This window comes from the organism of the source record quoted next, unplaced genomic scaffold (assembly GCF_019419815.1).
Source record: "Pyrus x bretschneideri cultivar Hongxiangsu unplaced genomic scaffold, Pyrus_bretschneideri_v1 Contig19, whole genome shotgun sequence".
Taxonomy (NCBI): domain Eukaryota; kingdom Viridiplantae; phylum Streptophyta; class Magnoliopsida; order Rosales; family Rosaceae; genus Pyrus; species Pyrus x bretschneideri.
Genome location: NW_025999490.1, coordinates 5,752,908 through 5,771,026, shown reverse-complemented (window position 1 = coordinate 5,771,026; position 18,119 = coordinate 5,752,908). Strand labels below are relative to the sequence as shown.

At 36.4% G+C, this 18,119-nt stretch overlaps 3 protein-coding genes and 1 long non-coding RNA gene across 7 annotated transcripts; all 4 read right to left on the bottom strand.

Annotated features, from left to right (window-relative positions):
- Positions 1-1,646: 1,646 nt before the first annotated feature.
- On the bottom strand, positions 1,647-4,398 carry LOC103943716 (G-type lectin S-receptor-like serine/threonine-protein kinase At4g27290). 3 transcript variants are annotated; one of them, XR_007257659.1, is made up of 5 exons: positions 3,936-4,398; positions 3,706-3,843; positions 3,377-3,582; positions 2,467-3,274; positions 1,647-2,381 (listed from the first exon to the last, which is right to left on the bottom strand). XR_007257659.1 is itself a non-coding variant. In XM_048582395.1 (4 exons), the coding sequence occupies exons 3-4, from the start codon at positions 3,410-3,412 to the stop codon at positions 2,714-2,716; spliced, it is 597 nt and encodes a 198-aa protein (XP_048438352.1). In that variant the 5' UTR covers positions 3,413-3,582; positions 3,706-3,843; positions 3,936-4,398; the 3' UTR covers positions 1,647-2,713. The 3 variants fall into 3 exon arrangements, 2 of the variants coding, with proteins under 2 accessions (XP_048438352.1, XP_048438353.1); XM_048582395.1 differs by having other exon boundaries at positions 1,647-3,274; XM_048582396.1 differs by lacking the exons at positions 1,647-2,381; positions 2,467-3,274 and having other exon boundaries at positions 3,422-3,582.
- Positions 4,213-5,013, bottom strand: LOC125476464 (G-type lectin S-receptor-like serine/threonine-protein kinase At1g11410). Its single transcript, XM_048582643.1, has 2 exons — positions 4,451-5,013; positions 4,213-4,348 (listed from the first exon to the last, which is right to left on the bottom strand). The coding sequence occupies exons 1-2, from the start codon at positions 5,011-5,013 to the stop codon at positions 4,213-4,215; spliced, it is 699 nt and encodes a 232-aa protein (XP_048438600.1).
- A 4,090-nt stretch (positions 5,014-9,103) lies between these two features.
- On the bottom strand, positions 9,104-11,216 carry LOC108868378. 2 transcript variants are annotated; one of them, XR_007257662.1, is made up of 5 exons: positions 11,054-11,214; positions 10,717-10,858; positions 10,395-10,509; positions 9,616-9,837; positions 9,104-9,362 (listed from the first exon to the last, which is right to left on the bottom strand). It is a non-coding gene; the product is annotated as an uncharacterized LOC108868378 (long non-coding RNA). The 2 variants fall into 2 exon arrangements; XR_007257661.1 differs by having other exon boundaries at positions 10,395-10,858; positions 11,054-11,216.
- A 436-nt stretch (positions 11,217-11,652) lies between these two features.
- LOC108867011 (G-type lectin S-receptor-like serine/threonine-protein kinase At1g11410) lies at positions 11,653-18,054 on the bottom strand. The gene is made up of 7 exons (XM_048582389.1): positions 16,568-18,054; positions 16,041-16,169; positions 15,726-15,925; positions 12,956-13,166; positions 12,506-12,737; positions 12,261-12,411; positions 11,653-12,179 (listed from the first exon to the last, which is right to left on the bottom strand). The coding sequence occupies exons 1-7, from the start codon at positions 17,877-17,879 to the stop codon at positions 11,871-11,873; spliced, it is 2,544 nt and encodes an 847-aa protein (XP_048438346.1). The 5' UTR covers positions 17,880-18,054; the 3' UTR covers positions 11,653-11,870.
- Between the last annotated feature and the right edge of the window lie 65 nt (positions 18,055-18,119).

The window sequence follows — 18,119 nt, the reverse complement described above, 5'->3', positions numbered from 1 at the left end:
ACCTTTCATTTTTGTCATAAAATTCAATACCACGTAATGTGCTAGTAGATGGTAAAATATGCTAGGTGTGATTAGTATGGACACTATGGTATAAGCGATCTGTAATAAAATGAAATAAAGGTAAACCAATTTGAAAAGTCTTGGAATTTATTTATGGGAGTTTTAACGAAACACTTTTGGTACTATTTACTTTAACGAAAATTGACATTTTTTACTCTAAAAAGTCACTCCTGGTAATATTTACTTACAACATTTTTTTGTCTTTTTCGTTAAAACTCAAAATTTTCAAGCCATTTTCATTAGTTTTCCTTTTATTTATTTGGCAAGCAAAGCATCACAGATCAACATCTTCTCTCTTGTACATGAAGTTTGACTAACACAAATCTCTCATTCTTAAACTCTAATAAATGTGAATGTGTCATATGTAGTGGACGGTTTTACATTTCAAATCCGGAAAAGGATCTGGCGAGGATCATTTTCCTAGGGATTCTAGGGATCCCGTGATCTCATCCGTTCATCGTATATCATACTGTCAATTTTCGTTAGGTACTATTCATATTTAATTTTGAATTTTAAATTTTAAATTTTGAAATGATTTCTGACCACACAATGTATGATGAACTGGTGAGATCACGGGATCCCTAGGAAAAGGATCTTGCGAGGATCATTTTCTTTCAAATCCAAGACTGTTAGCGATCAAGCATCCACTATAGTACAAACAACAACAACAATAAAGTCTTATCTTGTTAGGTGAAGTCGGTTGTATGAATTCTAGAATGTCATTGTGCTCAATTTTGCGCCAAATTTTCTATTAGCTAAGCCCTCACCATAGTACCTGTCACATAATTTACAGAATTAGCTAACTAGACTAGTATAATTTCTCTTCAATTACGTCGTAATCGAGACCAATAATTCTGACATGCCCCGCATGTCAATGCACTAGAAAGAAAATTAGAACCTACTTATTTGAAGCAAAATTTTTGTGGTTAATAACCTTTTACAAGCTACCAATAGTTGTTTAACATACAACATTTAGGAATATCTTAAGAGTTTTAGCAACGTTCCATGCTACTACATGTCACATCATTTACAGAATTTTATCCTTTAGTATTGTGGTGATGCGTCTCCACTATTATATATAACTCCAATAAAAATGTTGGTTGTTCTAGTGAAGGAGCTGCTGCTTCATTACCTAGCATGAAAACAACCAACGACATTGTTGGCAACTCAGTGGCATACTCTGTTAAACCTAATATGTTCATGTGAATCAAAACCCCATGAAAACACTAACCTTGAGAAGCCATTCTCAATACCACAGCAAGCCACAAATTGCAGTAAGCACACGAGCACATTAAGAACACAAGCAAGACCTTCTGCACACTCACCACCATTGTATAACTCAAACCGATGGGGAATTCTTTTGGGTTGTGATTCAATGGTATGTGCAGGGACTCATGTTTAGTATTTATACTAACTCAATCCTAATGCATCCTCCTGCCACTTAGTACTACAGTTTAGTGATATTCTTCTTCACTAATAAGTGAGAGGTTTAGGTTCGATTCTCGCCAACGGCAAATTTGAACCCTATTATGAGGCTTAGCCCACTCCCCCATCCTCGGTGTAGATAATATCGTTTGTTTAAAAAAAAAAAAACCTAATTCATCCTCCCATAATGATGTCAGTAGGACTTGTTATTGTACGAGGAAATAATCTACCAAATCCGAATCAAAATAGGATAATATCAGGAGCTCTTATTCTCCAAGAATAACTAGAATATTTTCTTTACATGGAGCCCAAGTTATAGCTTATAACTAAACCCTAATCCTACTTACACTCCATAACAATCCTTATTAATTATAGTGACTTATTAGCCGTTGGATTAAAGACTAATATCCAAGATACTCTTGCACACATAAGAGGGCAATTTAGATGCATCTCACAACTTCGTTTATAGGGTACGATTCGCCCAGAGATGAATCGACAATTTCAAAGACATTGCCTTTTCTCTCCACAAGGAATCTCGATTTGAGTTCAAATACTTGAGAAGTAATGCAAAATCTCTACAAGAGCCAGCAAAGTGCGACTCAACGAGCTTCAATAACTGTTACTGTTACATCATTTACAGAAGAAGCTCCTTTAGGCGTTGAAGAATCCGAACCACTGTTTTTCAAGCTAAACGTTGCCTTTTTCGGATATGGAAGAGTTGTTTCGTTCCCCAAGATGAATACAACATCTAGCATGGTTGGCCGGTTTGTTAGGTATTCTTGCACACACAAAAGCCCAATCTGAATGTATCTCATAACTTCAGGAGTCGAATACGACTAATTCAATGATGAATCAATTATGTTCAAGACTTTTCCTTCTGTCCACAAGTCCCATATCTGAAACAATTTTGAGCACAATGTTTAGATCATTGGACTACTCGAAAGTTAGATTCATCGTTTGAAAAATTATTTGTTTACTTACTATTCCAACCAAATTCAGAGATGAATTTTCGAATTGGAAGTTGTTTTTCCTTCCACTAATGATCTCTAGTACCAAGACTCCAAAGCTAAACACATCGGATTTTGTGGAATATAACCCATCCATAGCGTACTCGGGTGACATGTAACCGCTGCAATCACACAATATTAGTATAAATATATATGTATATATATATATATATCAGTTCTACTTAATTTTTTTTTTTTTTTTGAGGGAGAGGAGACAATTACTAGGTGCCAACAACTTTGTTCGTGTTTGCTTCAATTTGGTCATCCCCGAACATTCTTGCTATGCCAAAATCTGATATTTTTGGGTTCATTGAACCATCCAATAAAACATTGCTCGCTTTCAAATCCCTGTGGATTATTTTTAGTCTCGAATCTTGATGAAGATATAGGAGGCCTCGAGCAATGCCAATGATAATTTGAAACCTTTTTCTCCAATCTAACAACAAATTTCCGTTTTTACCTGAACACCACACATAAAAGCTTCTATTATCTACAAGTTTATGATTTCTTAATTTCAGGGTTAATGTCAGAAACTGAAAGTATTTATTAGCAGTGTGTAAAGATGGCACACGAAAAATCCATAAGTCCAAGCTACGATTTGGCATGTATTCATAGATTAGCATCCTCTCTTCTTTATGTATGCAAAAACCCAAAAGCCTCACAAGATTTCTATGCTGAAGCTTTGCTATGAGCATTACTTCGTTCTTGAATTCGTCTATGCCTTGTCGTGAATTTCTCGATAATCTTTTAACAACTATTTCCTGTCCATGAGCTAGACATCCCTGAAATCATGGTGCAGACTGGAAAATCTTAATGACAACACAGATGCCGAAGCCACACAATGCTAAGATACTCAAAAAGTCAAAATGTTCTAGGGGAAGTACCTTATATACCATGCCGAAGCCGCCATGTCCAAGCATGTTAGCAGAAGAGAAGTTTTATGTGGCTGCAACCACGATGGTTAAATCGAAAAGAGGTAAATCGATTTCTCCTCTGTGTTCATCAACCTCATCTTTTATTGGCAAATTTTCGTAGCTTTGTACACCAGGAGCAGCGGGATCATTCAGAAATTTGGGCTGTCCTCCTCTCCCTGTTTCAGTTCCATTGAAATTTCAACGTATAAAAATTTCCAAGACGAAAGAAAATGAAACTTGAGCCGAAATAAAGCTGCAAAACAAATTTAAGACAAAAGAAGAGGAAACTTTCCGTATACCTTTCATGCTCCTTTTCCTGAACCAACATAGAACTGCGAGGATGAGCAATGAAGCGACAGAAATTAACACTACCAATATAATAGCCAGTCGCCTTTTCCTGGAAAAATACCCTCCTCCTGACTTGTTTTTATACTGAGCTGAAAAAAAGAAGAAAAATATATGCACCATTGCCATGAATGGTATGAAGTTGAAACATGTAGTTGAGGCAATTTCTTGGAAAATAAGGTACCTAAAACTACTGCATCTGCACGAACGTACAAATCCTGCCCGCCTTCCGTTAACTGCTTAGTATCCATCAAATCTCTATACCATGTCATGAATCCAGTCCCTCCATTCGTCACATCTTCAATCGCATACACCAAGCACGTGCAGTTCTTCAAGCACTCGTCCTTGCACGCTTCCAAGCTCAAATTCTTCTCCAATTTTATGGAGGACGTGTCTGGAACCTTTACATTTTCCATCTTCACAAACCCCTCGCCGTTCCTGCACATGGACCGCGAGCCCTGCTACCTCTTGCACCCGCCTCTCCCATCTTTCAAATCCCAATCCTGTGGTGATATTGGTTCATATCCGGGGTAGCATGTGCAGTTAAATCCATTGATAGTAGGATTGCAATTGCCGAATTTACCACACTTGCCATAGCTGTCACAGGCATCCAATGGAGCCAACCAAAGCAAATCCCACTGGTGCTTCTGCCCTTACCATACTAGGAGCTTGAATGTTCCCAAACCATCTATTATGTACAGTGAGTAAACTGAAGGGTCGAGAACAGTCCACTGATAAGTAATTTCATCTTTGTTGTTCACAAAATTGATCTTAAACACATCCTTCGGCTGCGCGGCAGGTGTCCCGCTCCATTTAATCCCGTTCCAATGTCTTGACCTCCACAATTTAGCCTCAATGTTGTACAAGATCATTTGAGGCGATCCATTCGGGTCAATTCTCAACGAAACATTCCCCGTCCCAAGATCATTTTCCGAGTTCCAACTCGTGAGGAACCGGTTTATGCCACTTCTTCTATCCAACCCCATTTTTATATTCTGAAGAAGAATATTTGTAGGGTGATCAGTGCTCTGCCAAAAAACATCATGGCTACCTTGTTGAGCCAAAACAAGGTTCCCTGAATCAAGAATTTGCGCAAAAATATTATCGTTGCTTGCTGATGATATCGAAACATTTGTTGACCACAGAGGAAGAAGGCCTTGGCTAGTATTGGCTTGCAGCACTAGGTTTCCATCAGAACCTATTGAAAGAACTCCTAAGCTGCTGTTGATGGGATTATCTCTGTTGGCCACCCACACAACCATGTCTTTCGAAAACTTGTACCAAATTCAACATAGCGGTTGGTCGATATTTTGGGACGAAAGAATCCCAGGACAAAGGTCTCATTCTTGGACACCAAGAAATCACCGTCTCGGACAGGTTGATCAAATTTTATGGTGTCCAAGGAAGAGCAGAGCTGGGGAAGGAGGGGCTGAAGAACTAAAACATTCAGCAGACCTTTCACAAAATGCATTATTGCAAAACAAAGGTTTGCCAAGCACTATTGATTGCTTACTAAATGTATTAATATATTGTTGAGTAATCTTGTAAGTTGTAATTATTATTTTTTTTTTTCATTGATGCAACGTGAACTCACCTGCGACTTCCAATCGTACACCGCAGTTTAAAATTTCAACTTCATTAATTATTACCACACCCCCGTTGTATCAAGTAGATCGATAGACATTGTGAATGTGTCACATGTCATTTGCGGAATTTTCTCCTTCAGCATTGGCTGATGGGTCTCCTCTGCAATAACATGCTGGTTGTTTTGGTGAAGGAGCCGCTGCTTCATTAACTAGCATGAAAACAACCGCCGACATTGTGGACCGGTCAGTGGCATACTCTTGCACACATAAGATAGCAATTTGGATGCATCTCACAACTTCTTTGACAGGTACGATTCACCCAAGGATGAATCAATTATTTCCAGGGCATCGCATTCTCTCCACAAGTTTCATACCTAAAAGAATTTACATGCCGGGTTTTTATCACAAATAGTCTTTGAAATTGACTTATCCAATCAAGGTGGTCGTTGAAATTGAAAATCGATAAATACAACCCTTCAAAATGGTTGTCGCAAATTTATGTGTTCATTTTGTCACAATTTTGTAAAAACTTTTGTTACGTGCTAATATAACACATAACCGTGTCCAACAATTCTAATTAAAATAACAAGTAAAAGAAAAAAAAAAGAAGGCTCCTCGCTATTTCTACTTTCACTCTGGCAATCCCGCGGATAATATTAAAAATTAAAAAGCTAATAAGGAATTCGTGCTTCCTTAGCATTCATAGGTTATAGCGTCTTTTCTTTGTCTCGAACGCAGCAACCTAAAATCTTGATAGAGAGGGATATTTTGGTCATTTACATAGAGGCCTCCATGATCTCTGTTAATGGCTAACACGGTTGTCCCTGTTTGAAACCCAGTTGATGGTTTGCTCTGGAAATTTGTTATCCCAAACTCCAACATAGCAGTTTGAAGAATTTCTGGGGCTGAAGAATCCGATTGCGAATATTTTCCAGCCATGGTAAAATTGCAAGATGGGAGAAGTACAAGAAAGATAAGCAACACAATACTGACTTCATTAGCCGCCACTGCAGAACTCATACTTTTATTTACTTCTTGAGAATTCTAAAATTGTTAATTAGCCAAAAAATAAATAAATAAATAAACTTGTTAATTAGCCAATGGATGATCTTAAAATGAAGCTGTTTGATTTTTTCTAAACGAGTTGCACACAGCTATTTATATACCGTTGACTGTTTCATTCCAAGAATTTATGGCTAGTACTTCTTTTCTGAGAATTGATTTCTACACGTAGACATGGACGTTGCTCCATCCTCCACCTTTCATATACACGTCTGAGATTGACCGTAACATACTTGAATTAGGAATAATAGGATTTAAAAGGTCCGCCAAATTTGAAAAGGTCCAAGCGTTTGTGTGGCATGCATGCATCAACCAAAAAGCCACAAAAAGTCACGTTTCTTTTTTTCTTAAATTTTATGAGCTCTAACATCGATAAGGTTATCTAACGTAAGACTTTGAGTAAAATTGAGTGTTGTGACATTCTAGGATTCATACAGTCTACTCAACTCAATAGAATAAAGTTTGGTTGTTGTTAATTTAACATCAGCAAGGTTCACTTTGACTTGAGAATCTTCATTTTCAAAGCATGGTAAATTTGATTCACCCTTTCTTCACACAGTAACAAAATGTATGCGCTTAATATTATCTTTTGCAAGCTACTACTATTACATATATCTTGTGGAACATTTTTCGAACCTAAGATCTCTTACTTACAAGTAAAGAGTAATATCACCAAATTATAGTACTGAGTGTCAATATGAAAGTGTGAAATAGAAAGATTAAAATAACAAAAAAAACATTTTTGTTATTATATTTAAAAACTTAAAAAGTAAAAATAAAAAAAAAAAAAAGGAAAAGAAAGAGAAAAAAAAAGGCTTCCCGCTCTTTCTACTTTCTCTCTGGCAATCCCGTAGATAATATTAAAACGTAAAAAACCAATAAGAAATTCATGCTTCCTTAGTTTCAAGTGACAAGTAAAGAAATTAAAAGATAAAATAAGACAGTGCCAAAAATGAAAGAGTTGTCCAAACTTTTGTTTGGAACGTATTCATATATTCTAGCATCTTTTCTTGGTCTCGACAACCTAAACTCTTGACAAAGAGGGGTATTTTGGTCATTTAAATAGATGGCAAGGCCTCCATGATCTCTTTTAATGGCTAATACGGTTGTCCCCGTTTGAAACCCAAACGATGGTTTGCTCTGGAAACATAGCAGTCTGAAGAACTTCTGGGGCTGAAGAGCCCGATTGCGAAGATTTTCCGGCTAGAGACAATACCTCGCCGTCTTATGGGTTGGTTTTGGGTAATTGTGTCTAGGGTAAAAATGCAAGGTGGGAACATGAAAGATAAAGCAACATAATACTGACTTCATTAGCTGCCAAAGTAGAACTCATAGTTTTATTTACTTCATGAGAATTCTAAACTTGTTAATTAGCCAATGGATGATCTTAAAACGAAGCTGTTTGATTTTTCTAAACTAGTTGCACACGGCCATTTAGACATTGTTTATTGTTTCATTCCAATAATTTATGATTAGTTGATTTCTGTATGCAGACACACGATCATTTATACACCGTTTATTGTTTCATTATAATTAATAATTTATGGCTAGTTGTAGACACACGGCCATTTATACACCGTTCATTGTTTCATTCCAATAATTTATGGCTAGTACTTCTTTTCGAAGAATTGATTTCTGTACGTAGACATGCACATTGCTCCATATCTCCACCTTTTATATACACGCCTGAGATTGACCGTAGCATACTTGAATTAGGAATACTAGGAATTAAAAGCTCCGCCAAATTTGAAAAAGTCCTAGCTTTTGTGTGAAGGCATGCATGCATCAACCAAAAAGCCACAAGAAGTGTTTTTTTTTTTTTTTTTATTTAAATTTTATGAGTTCTAACATCAGGAAGTTTATCTAACAAAAGACTTGGAGCAAAACCGAGTGTTGTAATGTTCTAAGATTCATACAACTAACTCAACTTAATATGGGATAAAACTTGGTTGTTGTGTGTTTAATAATATCAGCAAGGTTCACTTTGCTTGGAGAATCTTCATTTTCAATGGTAAATTTGGTTCACCTTTCTTCACACAGTAACAAATTGTATGCGCTTAATATTGTCTTTTGCAAACTACTACTTTTACATATATATCTTGTGAAACATTTTTGATATCCTAGGTCTTTTTTTAGCAAGCTTCTTTTTCTGTACATGTCACCTTCAGTACTTCTTGATTGATCTCCACTAGTACAATTCCTCCTCAATAAAAATGCAAGTTGTTTTGGAAAACAACCGACGACATGGTTAGCCGGTCAGTAGCATACTCTTGAGCACACAAGAGGGCAATTGTATGCATCTCACAATTTCGTTTATGACATAATCTTTTATATCATTCATACAATTTGTATTCCGCAGCAATGCCCGGGCAACATTTCTAATAACATCCAAAGGTCCAATGTGTTCCTAGCGTCCCGCTCGACCTTGATTAATTAACCACATCACTCAGAACAAGCCGGACCACTTTTGGGTCCCGTCCTAGACTCACTACAAATAAAAATGGCCCTTTTGCGACAAAACGGACACGTTGCAAAAAGTGAATAAAACGTCGTAAAAAGCTTTTGGCGATGGCCTTGGACGCGTCACAACAAACCTATGTCGCAAATGTTTTCACAACTATTGACAACACAAAATGACCGTCGCAAATATTATTTGCGACAAAATTACAACATTATTTAAAGCATCATTAATAATATATCCAAGTGTAAAAAAAATTCTAGCACCATATTTGACGCCAGATACAAATTATTCTATTTAATTTTACAAACTAGAAACATATTATTATTGAAAAATTTGCTTTGTATTATCATATACAAGTACGACAAAACTATGAAAACACCACTATAGTTTTACTTAAAGTTAGTTGAATGGTCGTATACATTATACACCAATGAGTGTGAGGCTTGTGGTCGTGGTCGTGATTCTGTGCCTGACCTTTAGGAACAATTAAAAATCCATTTTCCTGCCATAGTGAAACATGTTTGACATCAGTATCAACAGAATGACAAGAAGAAATAGCAGATTACAAGCTAGTTTTGTGATGGTTCTGTAGAACGAGCACACCAAGATTATACATGAATCGAAGTTTTGACACTCCTAGTTTTGTGATGGTTCTGTAGCATAAGCACACCAAGATTATGAAGAAACTTGTAGAATCCTATATAAAATAAGTTGAAGTCTAGCAAGCTGACAGATGTGGAAGCTGCTGGTCTCACCTTTATATAATGAAACTTTGCCTCAAGTTTATGTTGACTCTATTTGTTTTGCCTGATCCGTCTTCTGTTACCATACAGAGTTGGTGAGCTTTAACATCAGCATGTACTTTGCTCCATGAGTGAAGATAGCTCAATATAGTTGTAGCTTGCTTTGTAACATGATAAGCTTGGGTCATTATTTGCAATCTTACAATCCCTTTGAAACGCCATAAATTTTCTAGCCTGCAATGGGTGAAAGAAAGTCTTAGGAACATAAAAACCAGCGTAACAAGTGCTCATTCATGTGTAAATGACATTGGTCCTCATCTAGCATGAAATGGCCATTATATTTAGAACAGTTCTGAGTTTTCATCTGAATCAAAAAAGGGAAAAATTGCTATGTAATAACACCATTCAACTTTATTACCAAATCTTCATTGCTATCAAAATTCAAACTAAATACCATTCATTGAATAAGAAGAATGCAAAACCAGAGATAAAAGCAAAATTCCACAGGATCACCAGGTAAAAGTATTTGTTTGTTAAGTAAAACGCTAATACAACTCATCTATGTTATGACCGCAACATGGATTGTGATGCCTTCAAGTTTTTATAAGAGAAGTTAATTGCAAGATAGCTATGGCATAAATTAAAATTCTAAACCTTCATACACTTCATCTAAGATTTCCAAATTCTGACCCAATTTCCTAACTTGATTTCAATTGCTGGCCACTTTACAGCTTCAGATTCATTTTGTTAACAAAAGCTAAACAAAGTAAAAAAATTTGGAGGCTCTATACCTTCAAAAGTTTTGAACTGTTGTCCCTTGATTTCTTTAAGCCGACCAATACCTTAAACCAACACTGGGAATCCAAACCTGATAGTGAAACTATGTATCCAATTTAACACATAACCCTGCCAGTTAAATACAATCATCATCAACATTAAGCAACAAACAAGGAATTAACTTTCAAGCATGCAAAAATTGTTCTTTTCTTTTTCCACTAAAATCAATCCAACGGTTAAAGATTAAGCTACATTATCCAATAACAAATAGATAAAATCACAATAAGGCTGCGTGGGGGCAGCAGTTGTAAAAGAAGCGGTAAGGAAGATGAGAACCCAGTCTCTGATGGTTGTGTCAAGGACCAGATTTCTCCTCTTCGTGGCCATGGCCGTGTCCGATGCCGTAACCGCAGCCGTGGTGGTGAGTGTGAGGCTCGTCACCGGCAGATGCAGAGAACCCAAAAACAAAGCCCGACAACTAAAATAACCACCAAGACCAATCAAAATCAATTTTTCTAATCCCAAACAACAGGACACATGAATGAAATAAAAAATCAAAAGGCACAGAAAATCAATAAAATAATTAATTGAACAAAATTCGTAGAAAGAAACCCTAGGAAACTAAAAGGCACACCAAAATCAGGACTATAGAACTTGAAATCGAAATTCCAACCTGAGAGAGACCAATCCAAATCAAGCTCACTGAGAGAGAGACCGTAAGAGGACTGAGAGTTTGAGACATTGGGAGAATATAGGCAAAGAGACGGAGATGGAGTATTTGAGAGGCAGCCGCTAACTTTACCAATAAAATTCAAAACTGGTGGAATTTTTCATATGAAATTAAGGCGCCTAATAGGAAAAAGAGGGCGCTAAAATAAAATTAAAATTTTTGGAAAGGTGTCTATCAAGTGTCTATTGACGTGGAGACGTGTTTGTGACATTAGTTAGAACAGTGTCGCAAAAGTATTTTCATAATCATTATGTGTGCAAATTTTTGGGTATTTGCGACGCCGTGTGCTCTATTGCAAATAAAGTTTTGTAAAAGAGCTTTTTTCTTGTAGTGATTTTTTCTTTTGATTGCGGGTTGACACGTGGCATAATTAGTATCTGAGTAGGCTTGCTCTTAAAATCTTGTGTCATAAAGTTGTCAACCTTCCTACATGTCTGTGGCGGTCGAAAAGTACTTTTATGTAGCCTGGTCGAACTGATGATGAATGTTACAAATAATTTATAGCTTGTATTTACAACAAGACATATGATGAGTATAGCAGATATAGAACTTAGATCCCCAATTATAGGGCATATATTTTATAACATGTATTTACAACAAGACAAATGATGAGTGTTGCAAATTAATATAGAACTTAGATCCTTAGTTATAAGGCAAATTATTGAGTGAAATTGGGGTATATCCTCTCTTCTTATCTCACTCATCATGTGATTCTCAATTGAATAATATAGTATGTCCAATTATACGTCTGGTTCTCTCCTTAGCGACCTTCTGCTTCTGTATAGGTCATGTCATTTACAGAGTAAGCTCCATCAGTATTGGATGATGGGTCTCCACTAATATGATAACCTTTGTTCAACAAAAATCCAGGTTGCTTTGGTGAAGGAATTGCTGCATCATTACCCAACATGGAAACCACTGCTGACATGAGTGGACGATCCTTCGCTTGCTCTTGCACGCACAAGAGGGCAATGTGAATACATCTTAGAACTTCGTTGATAGGGTATGATTCTCCCAGAGATGAATCAATGATTTCCAAGGCTCTATTTTCCTTCCACAAGTCCCAAACCTAAAAACCATTTACAAATTAATCATCAAGTTATAAAAGCAAATGAAGAGAAGTTTGGTAATGTCTTAATGTTATGCTTACATGTCCAACTAAATTTGAGTAAGGACTATCGTGATAGTAGCCAGTGTTCTTTCTGCCAGTAACAATTTCTAGTAGTAAAATGCCGAAGCTATATATGTCAGACTTTACTGAAAAAAGTCCTTCCATTGCGTACTCTGGTGACATATAACCGCTGAAGCAACAAAATAAAATTTATTAATTGTCACGGCTTCTTTCTGTATTATTCAACAAAAACAGGTGTACTTTCAGTTTTGAATGAAACTTACTATGTCCCAACCACACGGTTTGTATTTGCTTCAATTTGTTCCGCTCCAAATATCCTAGCCATACCAAAATCTGAAATCTTGGGGTTCATAGCAGAATCCAACAGAACATTGCTGGCCTTTAGATCTCTATGGATGATTCTTAATCTCGAATCCTGATGAAGATATAAGATCCCTCTAGCAATCCCACAGATTATCTCAAAGCGTCTTGTCCAATCCAAGAACGCCTCTTTTGCTTTGTAAGGGAAAAATGTAAACAAAGTATATTAGATTGTATTCTTGCTTGGTTCAAGGTTTTTAACCGACAATTTTAGATACACAAGTGAAAAGAAAGGTGCTTGTAACTGAGTTGAGTTAAGAGCATTCAATCCTGCACCTGAGGTCCTGAGCTTGATTTCCCCTCCACAATATTGCTTGTATAAAAAGAAGAACAAAAGTAAAAGAAAGACATACCGAAAATGAAAAAGTCAAGACTTTTGTTTGGCAAGTATTCATAGATCAGCATCTTCTCTTCATCTTGAACACAGCAACCTATGATCCTCACAAGGTTCCTGTGTTGGAGCTTTGAAAGCAGCACAACTTCATTCTTAAACTCTCCAATTCCTTGGCCAGAATTCTTGGCTAGTCTTTTCACTGCTATCTCCTTTCCATTATCAAGCACACCCTGAATATCCAAATTCAACTTATAGTGCACTTACCTTTCAAGAAAATTATCAACATATTCGTAGCTATATATATATATATATATATATATATCCTCCCCTTGAAATTGCATTTATACATTAACAAAGGAGTAAAACTCAATGCATATACATAAAAATGCTTTGACTACTTCAAGTGAACGAGATGCGCGATTGAAATAACAAAAGATCGCAGTATTTTGAATTATTACTTCATATGGCAGAGCTTTTAGCTTTTATGGATGCCAAGAAAATGAAGGAAATGAGCAACTATCATATGCCCGGTTTGTAATTAAAGCTCGCATTCCAAGAACAAAACCTTTGATCACTAGAAGCATCGGCGAACTAGAAGCGGAGTTGAATTAAAGGTACAACCAGTGCAAGGGGAATATGAACAAGCATTTATCCTTTTGGTTATTTGGATTCCTGTTTTTGATACTTATGGTTTCAATCTCTTGCAGACTATTCTGTTCAGTGATATGTTCTGATCATAAAATCGATTCACACCGTTTCAATGATAATCTTAATGAGGCAATAGCTGCAGGGGCGTATGTTTATTAAGCTCCAGTTTCATAGTAATTTTGGTTCATGTTTTTATTTTAGGTGCGTGGGTATAATATATGTTTATATTTATGTGCTGGAAGGATTACATGGATTTCAAATGATTCATTGGACGTGGTCATTTCAGTTTCAGTTATTACATTAAATCTGATCATTTCGTGGATTATATATATTATATCTTTATGGTTCTAACAAATATAAGCTTATTGTCAAAATGTGGATTCATTCTTTTAAATCCTTATATCCAAATGAAGGCTTTATCTCTTTATCTTTGAGAAAAAAGAGAGAAAATTCCAGTCCTACCACAAATTTAAGTATCAATGTTACTGGGTATCATCTTTTTCTAAGTTCAGTCCTGGCTTACAAACCATGGCCGATTGGTTCTTAAAGATACTTAAAATACAACCACAGGTGATAAGATTCACTATGAGTGTTAAATCAGATGGCCCTTTTAGTTAGTTCCTTAGAGTTAAGAGATGCCTCATTTTGAAGAAGCTGAGATCCCCAGGCTTAAGGAAGTGAATCAGGCCTTACTCACAATCAATGAAAGGACATGACATGCTAGGTAAAAAGAGTTGGAAATGTTTCGTAATTTATTGCTCCCAATCTTCTTTGGCTTGCATAAGATTAACCACTTCTAAATAAATTTTAAGATCAGCTCCTGTCCATGTTTGTTTAACGGTGTTGTATAATTCATTGTATAATTTCATAAAAATCGTGCATAATTCTTGGTGAACTTGGTTTGGTTTTCTTTAGTTTAGGAATGGAGTGAGCGAATCAAAGTTCGGCCAATTTTTCAACGATGGATTGAGACAGATCATTGAGGTTTCTCATTGTCAAGTTAAATTTTTTTTTATTCAAGTATGCTAAGTGCTTTAGATTTCAAAATTTGTCTGTTAAATATCAGGATAAAGAAACTTTTCTCTAAAACACCATCTGTCCATTTATGCATTTGTTTTTCTGAGTTAACAATTATGCAAAATGAGGGTTTATATTTCAGTTTTTAAACAGTTTAGACCAAATTTGTTTAAGTATAATTGAATTGATTGGTTTGAATACGAACGATTTGTAAAACTTGGATTCAGACAATATTTAAGGCGCGCCAACACTTCTCAACTACGTAAGCCATTTTTCTAACTTTTTATTAGTCCTTTTATTGTTCTGATCTTTAGCAAAATGATCCTTTAACAAATCCAACTATCATTTGTTGACATTAACTTCTATTTTTTCAATTTGTAACAAAGAAATGAAAACTTATGTAGAAAGAGGGAGAAACGAAGTGACGAAGCAAACCCATTAGATTAAGGAAGTTCAACGCTGCTTATTGTTCTTTATTGTAAATGTGAATAGATTTCCACATATATATAAGTAGTATGGCTTATCATATATAGATTTAAAACTTTCTATATGTTTTATACAGTTTCAAAACCTGCAGTACCGTGTGGGCATTCTTGCTAGTTGGTATCTAAGATGAATGTGAAAAGTAGAAACAAGCTAGTTCCCATCACTTATCGATTATTCATTGGGTTTGAATTTTAATCAAATATATTTTTGAGTCAACCTTTCCAGTCTTTATTGGACGGGTCTCTTGATTTTTGTTAACTGTAATGGTCTTGTAATCCTATTGTTTGTAAGTGTCAATAGCCTGTGAGCTAAATGTTAGCTTAGCTTGTAAGCAATATAGTTTGGATATATATCCTTATGGATCACTACCTTGTATTTTTTCTGAAACCATTAACAAAGATTCACTTTTTCTGTCTAAAATCTCTCTCTCTCTCTCTCTCTCTCTCTCTCTCTCTAAATCTTGCTCCCTCTCTCTTCTTGATTCTCTTTCTATCTCTGCAAGATTTATTCATTATGTTCTTCTGTTTAAACTACAAGGGAAAAAATAATTGATTTGAAGTGCAGATGGCTAAAAAATAAATATAAAAAATGTCTTTTCAAAGTTTGATTTGAGACATTATCTAAGGGTAACTACGTACCTTATAAACTGAGCCAAAACCACCTGTTCCAAGCTTGTTGTTGGAAGTGAAATTATTTGTGGCCTTAACTATGGTACTTAGTTCAAAGAATGGTAATTCAGAGTTTATTCCACTTTCATCAATATTTGTTCTAGCAGAAGAATCTTCCCAGGAGGTTGATGCTATGGTCACATTGAAAAATTTATCCTGACGTTTTTTACCTGTGATAAAAGTACATAAACAGATAATATTGTGTTCTTAAATAATTAAAACCAATATCCAGTTACATAATTGTGAATGATTAGAGGGCAACCTAGTAAAAGGAAATTTGTTTACCTTTTCTCTTCCTCTTTACCAACCAACATGCAAGGGAAAACACGAGGAAGAACAAAAGACCACATGCTACTGAAACTTCCAGCTTCCTCTTCTTGCCAAAAGAACTGTTTGACTTCTTTGCGTATTGAGCTGCAGATATACAAGCATTTATTTCCATGTTTAAAAAACCTTGTAAAAATTCGGGAAAAAAAAAACATTGTAAAAAGCTCCAATGAACATAAGAACTAAATTTTTAGTATTAATTTATAGAAATTTCTGAATTTTTAATAAAAAAATTAGTACTCTAAAAAAGTCATCTTATACTCTTGACGAAACAATTTCACTTTTATTAGTTGGCAAGAGACCAATGCCAAATGATTTTTTTTAGAATGATAACAAACGTACAACTACCAAACTAAATAATAATTCCTCAAAATTTTTAATGAAATAAAGAAAGAAGATTTTTTTTTCATGGAACCTCGGCTTTACGAGGACAATTATTGACAAGGAAAAGAGAAGCAAGAAGATCAATTGATAAGGAAATATACCTAAAACAGTTGCATCAACTCGCACACATAAATCTTGACCGGTATCCAAATAAGTCCTTGTGTCCATCAAGTCCCCATGCCATGTTATACAGCCACTCCCTCCCTGCCTTTCATCTGCATTTGCGTATGCCGTGCAAGAACAATTTCTCAGGCATTCTTCTTTACATGCTTCCCGACTCCTACTCATGTTCACACGTGCCGTAGAAGTGTCCGGCACCTTCACACGTTCCAACTTCACGAACCCTTCCCCGTTTTGGCAAACGGGTGATCCTTTTTGCCTCACGCACCCGCCTGACCAATCTCTCGAATACCACTCATGTTGCAACTTGGGTTCGAATCCAGGTAGGCATTTGCACTCAAATTTATCCGCAAAGTTTGAGTATGGGTAACAAATGCTATTCGGACCACACACCCTGTAAGAATTACACTGCCAATCCGGCGACCAATGCCGGACCCATTTATGCACTTCAGCGTCCCATGCGGACCGTTCAATGTTTCCTGATTCATCGATCACGAATTTTACGAAGGTTGATTCAGGAACTACATCCATGATGGATACCTCATCTTGATTGTTCACAAAAGTAACGTTGGTGAAGAATAGTTTTAACATTTCAGGCACCCCGGACCATCTTTCACCGGTCCAAGGTCCAGTCCGCCACAATCGAGTCTGACCCATGTATAAGAACTCCTGTGGACTCTCACTTGGCTCCATCCGGAACGAACAGTTGCCCATTCCCGGGTCATCTTGGGACTTCCAAGCTGTGAGGAACCGGTTCAACCGGGACCGCCTGTCCAGCCCAATTTTCATAAAAGGAAGCATCGTATTTGTAGGATAATCAAAACCTTGCCACACCTTTTCACCATTAATTTCAACAACAAGATTTCCCTTATCTGAAAGCTTGGCTATCACGGAATTGTTTGGAGAAGAGACGGTGAGATTAGCGGACCAGATACGGGTATTTTGGTCCTCCCCATAAATAACAAGGCCACCATGTTCTCCATGAATGGCCAGAAGTCCGGTTCCAGCAGTAGGAACTATGGGGTTTTCTCTGTTTGCAATCCAGACAACGGTTTTGATTGGAATTTTGTTGAACCAAACGCCAATGTAACGGTTACGAGAATTGCCTGGCTTAAAAAACCCTAGTGCAAAGATTTTGGTGGTGGAGAGAAGAACGTCGTCCTCTCTTAGGGGTTGGTTTGCTGTAATGGCGTCTAGGGTAACCGAAGTGGAAGAGGGAAGAATCACAAGGAAGATGAGCAATACAGTACTGACAAAAAAGAATTCAGTAGAATTCATTGTTAGCTTTCTCATGGAGGAGTTTAAGTGCTAAAATGGCTGCTTCTTTTGACATGCAGAAACAAAAAGCCGGAAAGGTTGGATTTTCTTTTTCTTTGATCGAGTTTCGAGTAACGCTAATTTAAGGGCATACGCTGTGCGACCAGTCTGTATTCAATAGATATATATATATATATATATATATATATATATATCTCTCTCTCTCTCTCTCTAAATCTTGCTCCCTCTCTCTTCTTGATTCTCTTTCCCTCTCTA

What these genes read in the sequence shown, in the direction of transcription:
- LOC103943716 (XM_048582395.1), bottom strand. Translation starts at nt 3,412, where the DNA reads ATGCTTGGACATGGCGGCTTCGGCATGGTATATAAG. An exon ending in GCTTCGGCATGGTATATAAG is followed by an intron (nt 3,275 to 3,376) that starts GTACTTCCCCTA and finishes CCATGATTTCAG; the next exon opens with GGATGTCTAGCTCATGGACA.
- LOC125476464 (XM_048582643.1), bottom strand. Translation starts at nt 5,013, where the DNA reads ATGGTTGTGTGGGTGGCCAACAGAGATAATCCCATCAACAGCAGCTTA. An exon ending in GACCCTTCAGTTTACTCACT is followed by an intron (nt 4,349 to 4,450) that starts GTACATAATAGA and finishes TGCCTGTGACAG; the next exon opens with CTATGGCAAGTGTGGTAAAT.
- LOC108867011 (XM_048582389.1), bottom strand. Translation starts at nt 17,879, where the DNA reads ATGAGAAAGCTAACAATGAATTCTACTGAATTCTTTTTTGTCAGTACT. An exon ending in GGTAAAGAGGAAGAGAAAAG is followed by an intron (nt 15,926 to 16,040) that starts GTAAACAAATTT and finishes CTTTTATCACAG; the next exon opens with GTAAAAAACGTCAGGATAAA. An exon ending in GTTTTGGCTCAGTTTATAAG is followed by an intron (nt 13,167 to 15,725) that starts GTACGTAGTTAC and finishes TTGGATATTCAG; the next exon opens with GGTGTGCTTGATAATGGAAA.